This window comes from Sturnira hondurensis, unplaced genomic scaffold, assembly GCF_014824575.4.
Source record: "Sturnira hondurensis isolate 20B ecotype Veracruz unplaced genomic scaffold, ASM1482457v3 Scaffold0009719, whole genome shotgun sequence".
In the NCBI taxonomy this organism is placed as follows: domain Eukaryota; kingdom Metazoa; phylum Chordata; class Mammalia; order Chiroptera; family Phyllostomidae; genus Sturnira; species Sturnira hondurensis.
The window spans coordinates 16832382-16851647 of NW_028082350.1; the positions used below are offsets into that span (position 1 = coordinate 16832382).

Sequence of the window (19266 nt, forward strand, 5' to 3'; positions counted from 1 at the left end):
GTTTTCTTGGCAGAGGGAGAGAAGGAGGCTAGTTGTTGCGTGAGTTTAAAAAAGTAGATAATATCAATGAAGTTTGAGCAAGCACATAATTTTAATAAGTTGCTTTTCAAGAGTCAATAAAAATAATAAAATCATTCACCCGAAATCAGAATTAAATGTTCAACAAAGTTTTGGAAATGATTCTGTTTATTTATTCGGATATAATTGATGTGTAGCACTATATTGGCTTCGGAAGTGCAGTGTAACGATTAAATATTTGTTGCAAAATGATCACGATAAGTCTATAATCCATCCCCACACAGAGTGGCAAAAATCCCTTCTTGTAATGAGAACGTCTGAGATCTCTCTCAGCAGCCTGCTGACACAGGACTCGCCGGGACCGGCCGACTCTGCCGCCGGAAGTCCGCGCCTCTGGACTCTCCACCCCCTCCACTCACTCCCCACTCCCGCAGCTGCAGCCCCGGTCTGGGCTCTGCATCTCTGGGTGCGGAGTGCGGGTTGACTGTTTTATTTGTTTGCTTTCTGTTGCTTTGCCTTGCTTTAGGTTTTACTTGTGAGTGAGATCGTAGGTATTGGTCATTCTCTGGCTCCCTTGCTTGCTTAGCATCGTGCTGCCCTTCAAGTCCACCCCTGTTGTTGTAAATGGCAAGGTTCCCCTTTTGTGTGTGTGTGTATTCATTCCACTGTGTGTGTGTGTGTACATAGGTTTAAAAAGATGTAACTTTATATATGCATATATACGATGCTACTGAACAGGGAGGTGCACGTACATTTTTGAGTTAGTATCTCCATTTTCTTCAGATAAATATCCGGAAGTGGAATTGCTGGGTCATGTTGTAGCTCTGCCTTTTAGTTTCTAAGGACTCTCCACACTGTTTTCCTCAGTGGCTACGCCAGTCTGCATTCCCACCCACAGTGCCCGAGGGTCCCTCTTCTCCACGTCCTCGCCAGCACTTATTACTGCATGTCGTTTCAATAATGACATCCCAGTCGGTGTGCAGAGACGCCTCAGTGTGGCTCCGACGTTGAGGGCCGTCTGTGTGCCTCCTACCCAGACAGCCTGATTGTTTTCTCCATCGGGTTGTTGGGGGCTTCTGTCTGTCCGTCTTCACTACTGAGTCATGTGACTGACTGTTTAATGTATATTTTGGAAAGTGACCCCTGACCAAATACATTACTTGCCAGTGTGTTCTCCCGCTCAGTAGACCGTCTTTTCATGCTGTTGCTGGTGTCCTTCGCTGTGCAGAAGCTCTTTAGTTCAGTGCAGTCCCGCTTGTCTGTTTCTGCTTCTGTGGCCTATGCTTTTGTTTCCAAATCTAAAAAAAAAAAAGACCATATAAGACCAATGTCAAGGCGCTTAGACCACCTGTGTTCCCCTCCAGGAACTGTAGTGTGTTAGGTCTTGCGCCTTCGATCCATTTTCGTTGCTTTTTTGTGCTGGTGTCAGGCCGTGACCCAGCTTCGCTGCTGTGCGGTGGGACTGGGCCGGGAGTAGGTTTCCCAACACCACTTTAAAGAGACTGTCCCCCTGAACATCGTTGGCTCCTTTGCCAGGTGACTGACTGGGTATGTGTGGCTCTGTCCCTGGGCCCTCCTTTCTGTGTCACTGGCCCGTGTGTCTGCTCTTGCGCCAGTGCTTGTACCCCGTTGATCACGGTAGCTTTGGTGTGTAGTTTGGAGTGAGGCAGCGCGGCGCCCCCAGCAGTGTTCTGTCTCAGGATTGCGTGGCTACTCGGGTGTTTTTGTGGTTCCGTCATACTCATGGGTCAGGTTGTTCATTCTGTTTCTGCAGATAGGCCCCTGGAACTTTGACAGCTTCTGTTGAATCTATAAATCGCTTGGGCGTTTGGACATTTTAACAATGTCAGTTCTTCTAATCCATGAGCATGGAATGTATTTCCATTTCTTTTTTTTTTCAAGATTTTTATTTATTTATCTTTAGAGGGGAAGGGAAGGGGAGAGGGAGAGAAATATCAATGTATGGTTGCCTCTTGTGCGTCCCCTGCTGGGAACTAGCCTGCAACCCAGGCATGTGCCCTGGCTGGGAATCGAACCGCAATACTCTGGTTCACAGGCCTGCGCTCAATCCACTGAGCTACACCAGCCAGGTGTATTTCCATTTCTTAGTGTCCCCGTCAGTTCCTTTCCTCGTTATCCTGTAGTTTTCATTGTCCAGGCACTTCGCCTCCTTGGTTAAGTGTTTCCCCAGCTGCATTGCAGGTTCCCTCGCTGTCGGGAAGCCCCGTGTTCCTTGAGAGCTTTCCCCAGCCGGTGGCGTAAGTAAAGCCAGAGAATGGCCTGCTCTCCAAAGGACCGCCTTCTGCCGCTCCGCTGTTACAGGGGACTCGCACTGTTCCCCGTTTTGTTACCCAAAAGGCATCCGAAGAGGATGTTGCTTTTATGAAGAAGCTGTCACCGTACTAGTGTAGGTCTTCTGTCAGCCAAAGTGGCTTCACCCAGACTTTCAGAGAGTGGCGATGCCTGTGTTCTTCGCGATGTGAGTGTGAACGGGTCACCTTAGTTTCTCTTTCTGATCGTTTGTTAGCAGCGCGTTTAGTGTGTCTGCCTGTGCGGCTCTTTCTGTGGCTGCTCTGATCACTGCATGTGTGCTACATAGCTTACCACAGTCTAGGGGTGTCATTTGCCAGTCCAAGGGAGGAACAGGAGGTTTGCCTTCCCCTGCGTCCCTTTCACCTCCCTCATTTACATTTGTCTTAAACATCCTTCGACTCTGTGGACCTGAACGCATCGGTGCTACACCTCCTGCTTCCACGGGACAACATTGTGCAGCAGACTCGCGAGAAGGAAGCTTGCTGTATTTACTCAGATTTCGCGTCCTGTGTGCTTTCGCGTCCGGTGTTTCAGTGTTCCTGCTTTCATCGCTTCCCGTGTGTTTCTAGGGCTGCCTGCCCCTTGCGCTCCTTCGGCACCACGTTCTTTATCCTTACCTCTGAGTCTCTTCCGCTCTCTGCTCGGGAAGGACCCTGTCAGGGGCTGTGGGGCCCCGGGCACGAGCACGCACCGCTGCCGGCTCTGCAACCAAAGCTGTCCTGTGGAGAGTGCTGTCCTCTGATGGGCTTCCCTCCCTAAGTGAAGCGTCTTTTCTCTCTGGCTGCCTTTGTGGGTTCTTCTGTGTCCTTAGTGTTCAGAAGTTTAATTGTGATGTGCAGTGACATGAATTTCTTGGAGTTTATTATGTTTGGAATTGTCACCTTCTTAAATCTGTACATGGATGTTCTCGTTTTTGTTTTTTTAGGTTTTTTGTTTTGTCTTGACAGACTTGGGAAGTATTCAACCCTTGTTTTTTTCAAGTACAAGTTCAGGCCTGCTCTTTCCCATCTACCTCCAGGACCTCAGGAAGCCAAATGGTAGACGTTATAATCCATCTCTGTCCATGAGGTTCTTGGTTCAGTTTTTTAGTCCATCTTCCCTCTGTTGTTCGCCCTGGGCAATTTCTATTGTTCTGTCTCGCAGTGCACTAATCCTTCTTTGGGCCCATCCTCCCCCTCTGTTGTTGAGCCTGTCTCCTGAGCTTGTTAATTTGCTCGTTGTATGTGTCATTTGTAACATTTTCATTGGGTACCTCTGTTACATTTTTTCAGACCGTTTTTGTTTCTTTGCTGAGACTTTCTGGTGTTTTCATTGTTTCAGGCCTGTTCACAATTGCTCATGGACCACTGTTTGGCTGGGCTAGTTTGAAATCCTTGTCAGAAAATTCTGACTTCCCTGTCATACCATCGCAGGCCTCTGCTGATGCTCTGTCCACATTCCACCGTTGGGGCCAGAAAGTTCGTTCAGGTTGTACGATCACTCTAGTAACATTTAGTTGTCTTTAACTTCATTGAAACAATTTAGTTAGATCGTATTGTGACAGCTGTCATATCAGCATGCATTTTAAAAAACGTATCAAAGTAGATGAATTTTTGTGTGGCTATTTTAACATTGAAGATGGAAGAAAATGTGAAACATTTTTGGCATATTATGCTTCATTATTTCTAGAAAGGTAAAATGCAACTGAAATACAAAAAAAGATTTGTGTGGTGTATGGAGAAGGTGCTATGACTGATCAAAAGTATCTAAAATGGTTTTCAAAGTTTCATGCTGGAGGTTTCTCTCTGGTCGGCGCCCCAGAGTTGGGGGGACCAGCTGAACTTGATAGCAATCAAACCGAGAAACAAAATGAGAACAGTCAGCGTCCTCCCACGCAGGGGATAGCCCACATACTCAAAATATCCGCATCGAGCATTGAAAATCATCTGTACAAGCTCGGTTATGTGAATCACTTTGATGTTGGGGTTCCACAGGAGTTAAGCAAAAGAAACCCTTTTTGACCATATTTCTACATGTGATTTTCTACTTAAATGCAATGAAAACATTCTATTTTAAAACAAACTATGATAGGCAATGAAAAGTGGATACTTTGCCATAATGTGGAACGGAAGAGACTGTGGGGCAACAAAAAGAACCACCACCAACCGCACCAAAGGCCGGTCTTTATGCAGAGAAGGTGGTGTGTGTATGCGTGTGTGTGCGCCTGTGCGTACGTGCGTGTGCATCTGTGTGTAGGGCGGGAAGGGACCCCTCTACTGCGAGCTCCTTCCGGAAAACTGGACGATTCATTTCAACAAGCATTGCTCCCGATCAGACCAGACGAGAGCAGCGCTCGACAAAAAGCATCCGGAATTAGTCAACAGAAAACCCAGAATCTTCCATCAGGATAAGGCAAGATCGCGAGTTTCTCTGATGACCAGACAAAAACTGTCGCAGCCTGACTGGGGCTTTCTGATTCATCCGCCGTGTTCACCAGACACTGCACCTTCGGATTCCCATTTATTTCCGTCTTTACAAAATTGTCTTAATGGAAAAAATTTGAATTCCCTGGAGGACTGCAAAGGCACCTAAAAAGGCACCTATCTTTGCTCAAAAAGATAGAAAGTTTTAGAAAGATGGAGGTATAAAGTTGCCCGAAAGATGGCAGGAGGTAGTGGACCAAAATGGTAAATACGTTATTCAGTAAAGTTACTGGTTAAAATGAAAACTGTGTCATGTATTTTTACTGAAAAACCAAGCGAACTTTGTGGCCACCTCTCCCCGATTCCTGGGGTCAGTCATTTGAGGTTGAAACCTGGACTTCTCTGAGGCCTGCTCTGTCTCACTCCCGACTCCTCGTTGTTGACCTTGCATCTTACTCTGACATGGCTGCCTGGGAAGAAGGGGCATCCGCCGCGGCACCACCACCCTTCCCAGCTCCCCTCCATGCGCACCCAGGGAGTGGGCGGGCCTCCTCACCCCCTGGCAGGGTGGGCGCTGCAGCCCGACACCAGCTGTCCTGCGGCGGAGGCGGAGGGATACCTCGTTGCTCTCGGTCAGTGGAAAGAGTCCTGAGTCTCCCCGAGGACCACACCCAGCGGGGTCTAGGAGGGATGCCCCATGCCTGTTCAGTGTGGGTGGGAATCCGGGCCCTTCATCCACATGGGCTCCACCGATTGCCTAGCAGGCGGTAGAGGGGCGCGCCTAGTCCCCAGCCAGCAGGAATGAGAGTCCCGGGCCTTCTGTCCAGGCTCCTGCCGGCTCACTGCTCTGCTGCTGGTGCGGGGCAGAGGGGTTGCGGCTTCTCGGTGGGGGTGGGCGGGACTGCGGGTGGCGGTGTCCAGAAGTGTCCTGCCCTCCCCCACTTCTTCCGGGTTCTTGGGGTGCAGGAAGAGGCTTTGGTTGGACCTCTTTCTTGTTTGTTTCTGTTTTGTCTGCACCTGCTGGCCTATTTGGTTTCCCTTAAAGTCCAGGGTACACACGGTGAAAAGATGTCCCAGGGAACTGACCACTGCGCTGTCCCTTAGGCCCCAAGGGCCTTAGCCAGTTGGCTTCTGCCGTCCACCTTTCAGTCTTGTTTGTCTTACACGTAATGTCCTGGGTTGTGCATGCAGTGTCCGGATTTCTTCAGCTGCATTTAATGGGAGGAATAGAGGAAAGTATGTCTCTGGCTAGAAACTGAAGAAAACGTTCGGTCTCTGGGCCCTGCCGATGGATTCAGTTACCTGATTTGAACATACACTTAAGGAGAATCTGTAGAGCAAGACCTCAGCGCGGTTTCCGTGAACCACCAGAAGTCTGCGTTTGTAAGGGTAGAGATCATCCTATCTTAAATTGATAAGAGTTAACTGTCAGTTATTTGTCAGGTGATCATATTTTGACCAAAATTCAGTAATTACAATTGCAATGTTTAGAAAAACAAGTACGTTGAAATATATTGCGAACACATAATTCTACTGCTCTTTATATGCCCCTTACATTATGTTTTTACAGTTGTGCTATAGAAACCAAAATTGTATAGCCATAAAATTGGAAATGTTTTTCAAAAGTGAATTACTGTTCTTAATGACTATACATATCCGTAGACTTTCAAAGTAAAAAATCGTTTTAATTAATCTAGTGAGTATTTACTGAAAGCAGCATGTGCGCCCAGCGCCCTAGAGGTCTGGTGACGGGCAAACGCACCGGGCTCCCGCCGCAGGGGGGCGCAGGGTCCTCCCACCGTGCAGCCCGGAGTCGCCTCTTCGCCGAACGCATTGCGTGTGTTTTTGTGAATAGTGCTGCTCGGGGAAATGAGAACACTGTCTTGTGAGGATATCACTCCAAGAGGGGAAAAAAGACTCCGCACCTCTGGGCGTTTATCACCAGTGCTGATAGAAATTAACTCGGAAAAACAGCGGTACCGTGACACGCCCCCAGATCTCCAGGGAGCCTGCTGCCGTGTGTTCGTACGCAGCCCGTGGCTCTGTCACCCTGGTTTCGAGTGTGGCGCCGTCAGACGGGGGCCCCGCGTGGCCATGGTGGTTAATGGTTCACATTAGCTGAAGCTGTACAATCATCAGAGGACTCTGTTAGCATCAGGACCATAATTTACCGAGACAATTACCACATAGCGGAATTTTTTGCAGCCCTAATTCAGTATTATTAATAATGGATAAAATTGCACTTTTCTCAGGTTGCTGTGGGCAGCAGGGAATTATTTCAATGAATATTTCAGCACATTATTTTAATCATCGTTCCACCAAATCCAAGTGGGCAATATTTTATAGCTTCGTTCAGTCTACTAAGAAACTGAAGCCATTAAATTGCTCACTGTTTGTGGAGAGGTCTGCGCGTGATTTACAAGCCTCGTTACAAACAGTGTGAAAGAATGCAAACTGCCATTAATACTTGTAATTCGATGCTGCATTTGTTACTAAACCCCCGTGGTAAATGTTTTAGTAGAAGGACAAACGTTAAAAAGAAAGCAGAACTGAGCGCTATAATGCCTAAAATCAGAGAATGTCACTCTTTCAGTTTTGTTCTTTGGAAACATACGTGTACAGATACAACTGCGAAAGATAAGTATCTGAAAAATCACCTGGCCTTCCCAGCGGGCCCACAGGCTGTTTCACTTACAGGGAAAGGTCAGGCCAGGCCCACCCCGTTAGTGGGAGCGCTCACCGTGTCCTGCTTCCCTTCCTCAGCCGGGCGCACGACTTCTGGCGGTTGGATTACTGGGAAGACGACCTGCGGCGAAGGCGACGGTTCGTTCGCAACGCCTTCGGCTCCACGCACGCGGAGGCACTGCTCAAGGCGGCCATCGAGTACGGTCAGTAGTACCCCTGTCCCCTGCCCCCGCCCCCCACCCTCGGGACAGCGCCCCTCTGTGGGCTGATGAGGCCTTTCCTTCCCTGGCATTGAAAGTGCTCATGGCCAAGGTCCAAACGTCCAGCTCTTGCTTGGGGTGTTTTAGAGCCTTCGGCATCTTTCTGAGATTAAGACACTTAACGTAGTCAGTCATTGCCCAGAGTGCTTCTTTCGCAGCCAGAAACGCGGGGGAAATCAGCTGCTTCGCCAGTGCCTTTGGAGTTCTGACCAGCCCCAGACATGAAAAAAATGCTGTTGGCGATTCCGTACTCACACATGCGTATTTGACCTACGTTCGTGACTGTGTGTGTGTGCACATAGGCACACTGCGTGCGTGGACATGCCTGCTGTTTGTGTACATATGTGTACATGCACATGCTAGTATTGAACAGAAACAACTGTCTTAATAATCTCATTGCATGCCATTCTTTTTTCTAATTCTATTCTATTCTTTTCAGTAAAAAAAATAAGTAAGTGAAATAAATCCTGCTACAAATGTGTTCCTTGAAGCCCCAGCTCTCCATTGAAAGTACAGTTTGAGAGAGATTATCCAACATTAAAGACATTACCGAGGGTCACGCTATAGCAGAACTCTGCCCTAAGCAGTTCTTTATAAACAAGTAGTGCAATGAATGGTAAAGAGCAGAATCTTTCATGATTTAATAAAAATGCTGCTACTTTTGATTGCTATCCACCAAAAAAATATGTATAGCAGTATTTTGTCTACTTACACATTTTTAAATGCTCTTAACAAGTTAACTTTGATCAAATCAGAATTTTATAAACCATATACACTTGGAAAAAGTTCATGAATAATGTCTATATATTTTTCTTATTTTGTTCTTACGATTACTTTTGGTTTTATGTTCATTTTTATTTGAGAGTAATAAGTGAGCCAAGTGTTTTAAAATTTATCATAGTTTATAACCTATAATAAGACCATTCATGTTCTTGATGGATTAAATGGAGAAAATATTTAATTCTAGTAAAAAGAAAATGTGCAAAGCTTTTTAAAATTTGTTATGCAAATAGTATGTGAATTGATGTAACTTAGCAAGGCTCAAAGTATAATTGAGTAAATACATGAGGATTCCATGTGAAACTCACACCTACGATCGTAACGATTCAGTAGAAGTAACTACAGGGCTGACATACTAGGAAAAATGCAGTTGATGCTTGCTCAGGGGGATTTCTTTAATGACCTCAGAAGGTCACCTAAGGGTTTTAGCACCTAAGAATTTAGTACCGACTTAAAATGAGTTACTATTTTTGTTCCCTTAGAAGTATCTACTTAAGAGGGGCATGCTTGATAACGTGAACTTAAAATTGTTAAAACTTGACTTCACATGCACAATTTAGAACTTTTCAGTGATTCACCTTGAACTTGTCTCATTTGGAATTAGAAACATCTGGAGAGAGTTTGGGGTCACAGTGACCCAGAAGTGATGTTGCTGGTGATCACCATTCGCCACAGTTCTACTCCCGGGGCTCTGCGTGGCACCGCGTGTGCCGGCAGCGCCCTGCAGGCGACTTCAGAGCGGCCTGGGGGGAAATGCGTCCTCTAGTTTGCTGTAAAAGTGGGTACTTTGTGTGTTTAATTTGTAAAGTGCTCTATCGTTAAACAACGTCAAAGCCTACCGGAAGGAAGTTCTAAAATATCTAGCCATAAATTCTTGTAAAATTGATAGTCATGTGTTAGTATCATAATCACTGTTATTGATGAACCTAAACTTAAAAATAACACGCAAGGTTTTTTATATTTTATTTATTTATCTTTAGAGGGGAAGGGAAGGAGAGAAGGAGAGAAATATCAATGTGTGGTTGCCTCTCGTGAGTCCCCTGTTGGGAATTGGCCTGCAACCCAGGCACGTGCCCTGACTGGTGAATCGAACCGCGATCCTGTGGTTTGCAGGCCCGAGCTGAATCCACTGAGCTGCACCAGCCAGGCAACACGCTAGTTTTGAAAAAATTTAAAAGGATCAGTGCTACTCAACATCCTCTGCGTGTAGCATAAGTGTGGTTTAAAATGTGTGGTGGTTTGTGGATTTCAAATACTGCGTCATCAGCATTATCAGCACGTAGCCCTCTTGAGTACCGAGTTCTTCGATAAATGCGAAGAGGGGAACGTTCTTATTTTCTTCTCGTCCAAGACAAAGGCCATGTGCACGCTGAAGAGTGTTCAGGAAGCCTGCCTTCTCCCTGGGCAGAGCTCTCCTGCACTTGCTCCCAGGGGCGCGGTCTGGTGGGGGGGCCGGGGGCCTGCTCCTCGCAGGACGAATGCTGACTCCTGCAGACGAGGGCGAGGGTGTGATCCTGGCACGAGCCTCCAGATGGTGGAGGGGCTTCAAGAACAAGTGGAAACTCAGTTTATTCCTTCCTCTGGATTAAATAATTGCAGTGTTTCAATTTCATCTTGAAAATAAGGCATTAAATGCACAGAAACTGCAGTCAAATTTTTTTATATTAATGTACATCATGGCAAAAAATGTTTTAGACACAAATGAATATTTTATGAATGGAGCTTTCACTGTGGCCAGAAGAATTTGAATCAGTGATCAGAGTTTTTGAAATTCTGCAGTTGCACAAGCTGAGGGAATGACCATGAGCTACTTAAGGCCGGACACTCACAGGGTCCTCAAAGCAGCCCCGGGCCAGCCTGTCTGTCCTGAGCCTCTCATGATGGGATGTAATTGGAACTGAGTTAGCAGCCTGAGTGTTTGGTATTTGAATTACGTGATTTTCCCTTAAACTCAAACATTTTAGATTAAGTTGTGGCTGAACTTGCACATGACGGACAGGTATAATTAGCTGCGATTTGGGTTTCCTGACGTTCTTGTCAGGCACAAAACAAATGTATCAGCCGTGCTTTCTTTAAAATGAGCAAGTAATCAGAATTGGATATATTTTCAAGGAGACATAAGGACAATAATTTTATTTTATATTCAACCTCATTATTAAAACTTTTGGTTGACCTTTTCCGTTGGAGAGCATCCTTAACGCTGATGGAGTTTTTCATGCTTCTTAGTAATACTAATGAGCTGAATAATTTATGAGGTTGTCATGTGCAAAAGATTTGGTGTGATTTGATATACTTTCAGCCTCGGGTGTTGAAATGTGATTAATACAAAGCTAGAGGCATGTAATTTTTTCCTGGTGTTTAACTTTCTAATGCCGTACGTATTGCATGGGTTATTTAGGTGTTTTCTAATGGTAAAACCTCATACAAGAGCAACTTTAATTGATCACCAGGAATTTTAGGGACCATAGCAATGGAAGAGTATAAGGAAAATATTTTAAAACTTATAAATTCCTCTTCTGACCACCAAGGTCTTTTTTTTCCTTCAGGGAAAATTAGCTGATAAGGAAGCAATTGAACAGAGAGGGTTTTGTGTAATATTATTTGTGCGTTTCATCAGAACCTATGCAGTTTAGCTCGCGGTGCCTTTCTGGTGCTCAACAGTCATGCCGCAAAAGAACAGTTTAGGCCCTCGCTCAGTTTGCTCATCTCTGCTGACGGTCACCTGCTGCTCAGGACGCTCTCCCTTCCGTGGGGTTACAGGGGAGCGGTGTTTTGTCAGCACCCCAGATGGCAGCTCCCCACGCCGGTGCCCAGAGACCGGTCTGATCAGGCGTCCCAGAAGTGGGCAAGTGGCCCAGCCAGAGGGGGAAGAACGTGGCGTGAAGATGACAAAGTCAGCCTGTCATTTCTTCGGCAGTAAATAAGCTATGCTGAGAGCTGCGAATGAGACCATCCTTAGGTTCCTCAGAGAGACGTCAGCTTCGCACCTGATGTATCTAAGCGTGTGAAGCCGCCAGGGTTTGACCTTGACGCATGGGAAGCGGCTCTGTAATGAACCTGGGACTAAGTCCGTTGCAAGGGTGCACGGGGTGGCTGGTGTGCTGCTCACGGTCTTCGAGAAATGCAGAGCGCACTCAGCGAAGGCACAGATGCCACAGCACGGCGTTGAGAACGGGGTGTCACGTGGTCCGGCTCCATTCTTTCTGACCTCAGTGTCCCAAGAGTTTGCAGTTAGATTTGAGGAAGGAGGTTTGAGTTTTCGACCTAGTAACCTGTTGTTTGTATTACACAGAAATCCCAGCAAGCGTCTTATTACCTGGTCATTGGTAAGTCCATTGTAGCTGGCGTGTTATTGATTGCATCGCCATATCTGTAGTGAATAGATCACTGGAATGTGGTTAAAGTCACTTTTTGAGGTGGCGGAGTGCTTTCTCGGTGCGTCCGGGCCCCTGCATCCTGTCACTGCCTTGTCTGCGTCCTGTAGTTTTTACCGCCCTTTAAAGGACCTGGGATAGTGCTGCGTCACAGAGCATGACTTGGCATGTTTGTAGCAGCAGTGGTCTGACCAGCTCTCCTGTCTCCCCGTGGACACTTCAGACTGCAGGCTTTAAGCAGATCAAGAGGAACTGAGTGGCTTCGTTCATTGAAAACCACTTCCTGACTCTCTCTTACCTGCCATGGACATACTTGGCGCTGGACTCCGTGACGGAGACGCAGTTTCTGCCTTGTAATAGCGCTCAGTTGAGTCAGCGCTTCCCTCGGGGTGGTAGTGACACCCCCCCCCCGCCCCCGGGAATAACAGCGCCAGCCCCCGTGTCAGCGGTGGGCGCCGAGGTTAAAAAGCCCTGCTCTAGTGGAAAATGATACACATTTGTCACAGGGGCAGGCTTTGCTTCTCGGAGGAGCACAGGACGGACGGTGACCGACTCGGAGCCCAGCAAGCGGGTCAGAGCACCTCGGAGAGCGGCTGCTCGTGGGCCGTCTGGAGAGAGGACTGGGGCTGACGGGTGCGCAGGGCAGGCCACAGCAGGGACAGGGTCACCAGGACACAGACGCACCGAAGGCCCGGCCTGCTCCTGTGCAGCCTCCAGGGTTTGCACCCGGCAACAGGTCCCTTTGCAAAGGCTTCAGAGTGTGTTTTGATTTTAGGCGTTTCACATTCCTGATTTCAGCATGAGCGGGATTACACAGGATGGGACAGCCACGGGTTTACAGTTTCTGCATGAAAAACAACACAGTAATTACCAAGGAATAATACGAGAACACGGTGCCATTTCACACACTCACAGCCATCAGCCTCCATCTTCTCCAGCCCGCATCTTCTGTTTCACTTAGAGCATCCACGTTAGTACGATTTACGTACTTGAGTTCTGTTTTTATTTTGCTGGTGACTGATTGATTGCACGGTTTACACAGGGCATTTTCCACCATTCATGCAGCATTTCCAGTAGCTGAATAGAAGGATGCGGCCTCTGTGGCACAGATCTAGAGAGGGTGGTGTTTTCAGACCCTGAAGGACGTTTTTCGGGTCTACGTTACTCCCTCAGAGCGTCAAAAGCTGTTAAAGAGAAAGAACTGATGGAATTCCGTCAATGGATTTATTGCTGAATGGCACGGAACTGTTTGTAATTGTGCCTCTGTTTTTAGGTTAATTGTTTATCACGTGAACACACTATGCATTATGAGCAATGACTACACGTATGATAAATACAGTCATCAAAGGGGTATTGGAAACGCACGGTGAGCTCAGCGACAGGGGCCACCTACCTGAAGAAGTAAATCCGAGCCTGACTTGAAATGACACCGAGATCTTCTCTGGCGCCTGACTGGCGCGGTGGCAGCGCGGAGAAAGGGACTGCCACGTAGCACAGGGTGTGGCGGGAGGGACAGGTGCTGTGTGATGGGGCGGAGGACGGTGGGGGCTGGGCAAGGAGGAGGCTGAGGAGGCTATTGGAGTCGTGGTTGGAGGGGTTGTAAGTCGCACCCGTGGAGGGTTTCCGAGTGGGAAGATGACAGGCAGTAAGAAGCCAGTAGAACAGGAGGCCCGGCAGAAACTGCATCCAAATGTCGTTCTCGTGCTGCATGTGTGTTTCCATCGGTACAGTGGGGTTTTCTAAACTGCAGGAGCATCCGGAACGTTGCCTGACTCTGCACTTCCGTGCCACGTCCGGACCTGCTCCCATAGCGGGTCACCTGTAAAGGCACACGCCTGCCGATGGGCTCACGTCACTCAGGGGGCGCAGTCTGCTCCCTTTATCAGAGCGCGTTTCTAAGGGTTTCTGGTGCCTTTAAAGTGCTTTAAATATCTATATCATCACCTATATCTGTTCACTGTTCTATTTTTTACAAAGAAACATTTTTGTTCTTTTCTCCATGTCTCTGAACCAGTTGCTTGCCCGCCCGGAGCCTCTCCTGCCCCCGTTTCCCAGAACTTGAAAGTGTATGTGCCACACTCAATTTCATGGCAGGTTTTAGAAAGAAAACCCAAGGGTCACTGTACAGGTGAATGCCACCCACTGCCAGATCAAGTCGGCCCCACCCACTTGGGTTGCATTCAGGTTGTCTGTGAGCTCAGGTCCTCCGGTTCATCTCTGCTTCCACCCCACCAGGTGCCGTGGCTCGTCTCCTTTCCATTCTGCTGCGCGCCTGCCAGCTCCGCCTCTGGACTGGTGATGCCAGTTTCCTTCCCTCCCTCCTTCCTTCTGCCTGTCTTCCTTGTTTCCTTCCTTCCTTCCTTCCTTCCTTCCTTGTTTCCTTCCCTCCCTCCCTCCTTCCCTCCTTTTTTCCCTCCTTGCTTCCCAATTTCCTTCCTCCCCTCTTTCCTCCCTTCCTCCCTCTCTCCCTCCTTCCCTCCTCATGCTCATTGTAGAAAATTAAAAATGCCGAAAGAGTGCAGAGGGGAAGGGACTTCCTGGCAGACAACCAGGTAAGGGGCGCTGTGTCCGCCGTCCCCGAGGCGCCCCTGGCACGCCATCCTGTTCCGCGTGCACTGCACCACAGGGGCGGGCACCGGGCTGCGCGCTCAGATGGACAGAGAGGCACGTGGCCGCGTCCTCCCTGCTCGTCCTGACTCCTAGAGGCTCCGAGTGGAGCGAGTTTCCTGTGTGCTTAGCGTTTTTCCGCACGTTGTGTGCCATGCAATTTGTAACATAATGAAATTCTATTTAAAATATTTAAAACACTAACATTCACTCTAAAATGTGGGGAGTCTGTGTTTGCCATCATGTATATTCTTAAAGTAGGGTTTATTGAATTTCCTTTAAAAAGCACAGAATGCAGTTTTCTGCATTCACTCCATTAAGAAGATGATTAAGTTAGCATTTCATACTTACACAGTACCACACTTAAACTCAATAGTAGTTTCTTGCACCTTTTTAGTTGCATTTTTTTCAGTTTAAAAGTGCTGTTTGTAAACATCCCCTTCACTGGCCTGCTCTAGGAAAGACTGCTTACGTGTGAACACTTTGAATTAGGAACAAATGGAATCTCATTTTTGCTGCCAGGCCCAGACTGTGAAAGCCCGGGCGTGTCTTTGGACATTGGCACCGTCCGTTAGCAGGCCTGTCAGTGTGAAAGGTGCGCTCCACCCCCACATCTCGCCCCAGCGCCCCCCGAGTTGCGCTGGGCACTTCAGAGTCAGAGTGTATTGTCAGCGCGCTGGAGCTGGGGAAGCATGAAATGAACGTCACGTTAGTATTGATCCCACTCTTTCACTTGAGAGTGTCTTCGCCGTTCTTCTGCTCTGAGCAGTGGCTGTTGCTGTTAGGTGGCCATTTCCGTTTTACCCCTCACAGTCTTGTGAATCATTTAGAAGCATAACTAATCCGAGTGAGAGTTCACCACTTACACTAATTTCTGTGAACATTTCATCGTAACAAGAGCCCACCTTGCTCACTCACCACGTCTCCTGCACACTGCAGCGTGTCCACAGGCCTCGCAGAGAACAGCCGCCCTGCGGGGGTCGCATCCACTCTGGTCAGGAGCACGCACAAGCCCGCACCAGTTCCCCGTCCCACACACACCCTGGGTGTGCCCTCGACCTTGACTCGGCTCGGGGCTGCCACGACGGCCTGCACGCCCCGTGAGCCCCGACTCAGGGAGCAGCCCCGCGTCGGAGGCCAGTCCCCTGCATGTGTACAGCTGGCGCCTCGGGTGTGCTGTTGTGGGGGTACAGGTAGCACTGTTCGGGTTATTCAGTGTGCTCTCTGTTAAAACGTGTCGAAATGGGAGTCATAGTTAAAGCGACTGCATTCACACTGAAACACACAAGAAAAGAGGAACTTGATGTCTAAACTGTCCACATTTTTTATCTGTGTTTATTAAATTTGATCAGTGACTACTTAGATTTTTACTTAAAGTGTGTGTGGAACAAATAGAAACTGTCTATTTGAATTGAAAGGCTGTCTCGTTTATGGAAATGCTTACTTTTACCCAGTGATTTTGTGTTGATGGTGTGAGAGGGCCCCGGGCTCAGCATCAGGCGCAGCAGAGACAGGGAACTACCTGAGGGTCCCCACCATCCTCCCCGGGTGTCCCTGTGTCACTAGCAGCTCCCCCCAGGGTGGTTCTGCCGCCAGCCGGCTCGGTCTGGAGCGACAGCGGCCGTTTCCATCCTCAGTCCTCATTCAGCGGCCCTCTCCTTCTCTGCCCTGCCCGGCGTTGCTTCAGAAAGGAGGTGCTGTGCCTGGGCCGCCGGGTCAGACGCAGGGTTTAACCCTGAACTCGCTCACAAACGCGTCTCTGGTGCGCGGCTGTTCCGGTGTGGCGTGTGCTCCCCATGTGCGCGTCTGCGGTGCCGCTTTGCCTCCCGTGCAGTCTGGTGTAGAACGGTTTGGAGGGATAGGTTTCTCAGTGCGGCATTGGGCGTTCTTTGTTTTTTTTTTCAAAATGTTCAAACTTGTGAACTTCTCCGTAAACAGGTAGATTCATACATGTTATTGCGTGAGATCGTGTTGCCATGGCTAATGTAATTAGTTGAAAGGTATATTTGTCTTAAAACCTTTTCCTTTAATGGAAATGAAATAATATCGTGAGAGTCACTGGAAGCACTGTTCTTCAAAAGTGTTTATTGCCCTGATTTTAGCTTTAATAATCTTTAAGATCCCCCAAGTATTCGCATGTCATTAATACTTGTACAAGAACGCGGGTTTGGAAAGGAAGTGCAGCAGTTTACCTTCCACAGGGGTAATTTTGCCAAAACAATTTTAAAGCTAAAATATCATATTATCAAATGGCAGATATTGAAATGCACTTGTTCAAAAAAGATTACCATTTAGTGAAACCAGTTTCCAGATGTTTAGAAACTATAGAATTTCCTGATATCTTATACTTAGATAAATTTAAAGCAAGGCTAAATTTTTGTTCTGCCCATTGCCTTCCCTCAATGGAAGAGAAGTGTGTGTTAAATTCATCCCATATATATATAAATTCTGGTATCAAGATATAAAGAGTACTTGCATTCCTAAGATAACCAGTATACACAATCAACACTGAATGTCAAATGTACTCATGCTTTTTAAATTTTATTCAATTATATCTTCGAATGGACCATGCAGTTAGTGGGGGGGACAGTCTTGAACCCGAGCTGTTAGTGCGTCATCAGTTTCTGGGCCCTGGGCACCTGTCCGCGTGCCGGCAGGATGCTCTGCAGGTTGCCGGGCCTGTGGAGGAGCCCAGGGCCCGTCTCCTGCTGCCTTGGGGTGCAAACAGTGTGCCGAGTGCATGGCGGGGGGAGCTTTCACTCCAGACGAAGGGAAAGGAGCCATTCTTCCTTGAGAGTGTGGTGTTGTCTGCGCATCGTGCTGAGACGCCAGGCCAAACGTATGCATTTGTTTTGAGGTTTTTAATCCTCAAGTCAGCCTGCATTTTTTCCCTGCTTTCCGTAAGTCTTAGAAGCACTACTATAAGCAATAGAGCATTGCCTTTCTCCTTACCCCATTTTAAATTACGTACTTAGTAAACTCTCTTCAATATTCTCTTGTTAATTTGCTTTGCACATCTATAAAAGCTTATCATGTAAATAGTCATTCTGCATTTCAAAGTCCGTTAGTGTCCACTGTGCTGTTTTAACTTCACAGTGACCTGGTGAGAGCTCGGTGTGTAAATACTTAACCCCATTTCACAGGCAGGGAAACAAGTTGAGAGACGGACCTGGATACTTTTCTTTAATGTGCTGTGAGTGGGTGTTTGCAGACAAAATCAAGTCAGGACTGCACGTCACGTGGCCCAGTTTCCTCACTTAGGAGGTGGCTGTAAAGGGTGTAAAGAGAAAAGTGATTCAAGTAACTTGCACAAAACCACTAACTGTGTGGATTCTGCGTGTGTTTCGGTGCTTTCTCAGTGAACTTCCATTCACTGCCACCTTCTTTGACACGTGATGCGGTGGAAATTAAACTCTAATGAGAGATTACGTAAGTAGAAGATTCAGGAAAAAATTATAAATATCAATATATTACAATTTATAAGGTACAGAGTTGATACTGAGAGGGGAGTGGTCAACTAAACTGGATTTTGAAAGACAAGGCAGGCGAAAGAAATTACACGTGTCGGACTTAAAGGTTTGAGACGTGGCGGCACGTTCAGGGACAAACATCCAGCCTGAGGTCCAGTCGGTAAAAGGCGGACGTGAAGTGAGCAGGGGCCAGATGATGGGTCATAGACCGTGTGCATTTACATCGTGCAGACAAACAGCGTTGAACATGCATCCTTACCCAGCGGACATACGTGAGCTGGGTCGGCAGGCAGGCAGAGCTGGCAAGAGGCACACACATACACACACAGGGGTCATTTTGATCTCAGATTAAAGCTGAGTTGCGTTACGCAATGCAAAGTAAATAATAACAGTAGCATAAAAGTGGTAAGAAGCTAATGCCGCACTAAAACTGACTTGGTGTGGGTTTATTATATCTTTGTCTTTGTTCAGGGGCCTCACATACATAGTTTATGACTCATGTTTTGTTGTAAATTACTTTTTTCTTTATAAGTATAGATGTGTTAAAGTTGACTATAGAATAATTCCTTAAAGAGAAATAAACTGTTATGTAGTATTTTTGTTCACATTAAATGTTTATATTTATTAATGGAAAAGGACATGATGGGCAAATAAAATAATTTCTTTACTTTCATTGTCCGGACTTTGCAGATAGGCATTTCCTCTGACTATTATAAAGACAAATTAACATCTCCTATTTGTTATTTCAGCATTTTAACACATACTTATTTAAAATAACAGAAGTATTTTAAATAATAATACAATTATACTAGTAATAACATAGAATAAAATAACAGGACTCGATATGTTCTCTCATTATTTCACTTTTCAAATACACTTTGTTTCACACAGATCCTTGTTTATTAAGAGCATTTTCATGAAAGAACTTTTATTCTATATTAGATAATATTTTCACATACAGCGCCTCAAGCACTCTCTATTTGCAGAGAAATCTAATGTGTATCCAGTGCTTTCCTATATTTATTTGTAACATCATGTGGAAAATAAACTAAGTTCAATTTTGCATCTGGCTTTACTAATCTATAATTTGGTGGCTTTTTTAAAACTCTGAAACCTTACAATTTTTTTGTATTTTAATGTTTTCTTAGAAAATAAGCATGTAGTATATGCTACCCAGCTTTACACAGAATTCACCTTTTCAAACCTACGGCCCGCTGGTGGCCTGCAGTGCTCGCTTGTTAATTTCCTGACGAATGGCTAAGGGCCGCTCAGCACACCCAGTCCGGCGTGTCTTCTAAAGACAGATGACCTCAAGTAAATTCTCTTCCCAATCAGAGTTTGATTTGTTGGGTGTTAA

General features: G+C 46.8%; 1 protein-coding gene across 4 annotated transcripts in view; it reads left to right on the top strand.

Moving 5' to 3' along the window:
- NBEA (neurobeachin) overlaps positions 1-19266 on the top strand; it is a 465797-nt gene that overhangs the window by 277009 nt on the left and 169522 nt on the right. For all 4 annotated transcript variants that reach the window (XM_037057645.1, XM_037057647.1, XM_037057648.1 and 1 more), the window contains one exon: positions 7497-7621. In XM_037057645.1, coding sequence (XP_036913540.1) covers positions 7497-7621 — 125 coding nt within the window. The remainder of the gene's footprint in view (positions 1-7496; positions 7622-19266) is intronic.